This window comes from Phaseolus vulgaris, chromosome 7, assembly GCF_000499845.2.
Source record: "Phaseolus vulgaris cultivar G19833 chromosome 7, P. vulgaris v2.0, whole genome shotgun sequence".
In the NCBI taxonomy this organism is placed as follows: Eukaryota; Viridiplantae; Streptophyta; class Magnoliopsida; order Fabales; family Fabaceae; genus Phaseolus; species Phaseolus vulgaris.
The window spans coordinates 31210675-31211755 of NC_023753.2; the positions used below are offsets into that span (position 1 = coordinate 31210675).

The 1081-nt window shown below is 37.1% G+C and overlaps 1 protein-coding gene across 1 annotated transcript; it reads right to left on the reverse strand.

Moving 5' to 3' along the window:
- Positions 1-361: 361 nt before the first annotated feature.
- Positions 362-877, reverse strand: LOC137829392 (uncharacterized). Its single transcript, XM_068636195.1, has one exon. It carries the CDS (start codon positions 875-877, stop codon positions 362-364), a length of 516 nt encoding a protein of 171 aa, XP_068492296.1.
- Between the last annotated feature and the right edge of the window lie 204 nt (positions 878-1081).

Here is a 1081-nt window from a genome sequence, read left to right on the forward strand (position 1 = left end):
GTAAACAACTGAAGGATGATATAACTTTCATTTGAAAACTTTTGGTGTATATATTAAAATTCATATGAAAATGATATCTTTTTGAGATAGTTGTACATATTCATATGTTAATTACATATTGCTGTAAGCGATGGAACGGTGGATTTGACAACATGATTGAGGAGTTTGATGCTCCCCTACCCTTTTTTTTATCAACAATAAACAATGAATAAATGTGAGTCACTTTAGGGGTGACCCAACCCTTATACAAAACACACGACCTTTAACCTTTTTCACAACACACACCCCGCCAACTCCTAAATACTTAAATAAATCCGGAAAGAACCGCCTACAACCCTCACTCTTATACCCAAACAAAACATCAAAACATCATCTCCATACAGACCAAAGGATCAATACACCAATCAGAGAAGGAAAAGATTGCATCCTGCGACTTGGAAGTAACCCAAGCCCATGCCTTTAGTTGCACCAAAGCGAATACTTCCAATACATCTATTACACCCCTTCTAAATATTACTCTATTTCTGTGTTTCCAGATTTCGTTGACAACTGCGATCCAAATCACTCCCCAAACCTCATTTACCGAAACAGACTCATTGCTCAACCTAAACTGAGAGAAATTTAGCAGTGGAACATTATGAAACACAGTTTGCACGCCTAACCAAGCACAACAAAGGTTCCACACACGCCATGCAAAACTACACTCAAAGAACATATGAGTGTGAGATTCCTCCTCCACCCCGCAAAGACTATACAGAGAACTTACCACCGTGATTCCACGTTTTTCCAAGTTAGCCTTAGTAGCCAACTTATTTTCCAACACCCTCCAAGCCGTAACATGTGCAGAAGGTACAACCTTACACTTCCAGAACTTCATAAACTCCCCCTCTCACTCTCCTACCCTTATTTGCCATTGCTAGATAATCATCTATTTCTCAATCAATGACATAACCTACCTTCTAAAAAAATATTTTATTTAATATATAAACATTATTTTTATATGTAGGAGAATGTTGCGTGATTGACCAATGTAATACTTGAGTGTTATTTATTCAAGAGAAAAGAAACTTTAATCAATCTC

Coding starts and splice junctions, on each gene's coding strand:
- LOC137829392 (XM_068636195.1), bottom strand. CDS start 877: ATGAAGTTCTGGAAGTGTAAGGTTGTACCTTCTGCACATGTTACGGCT.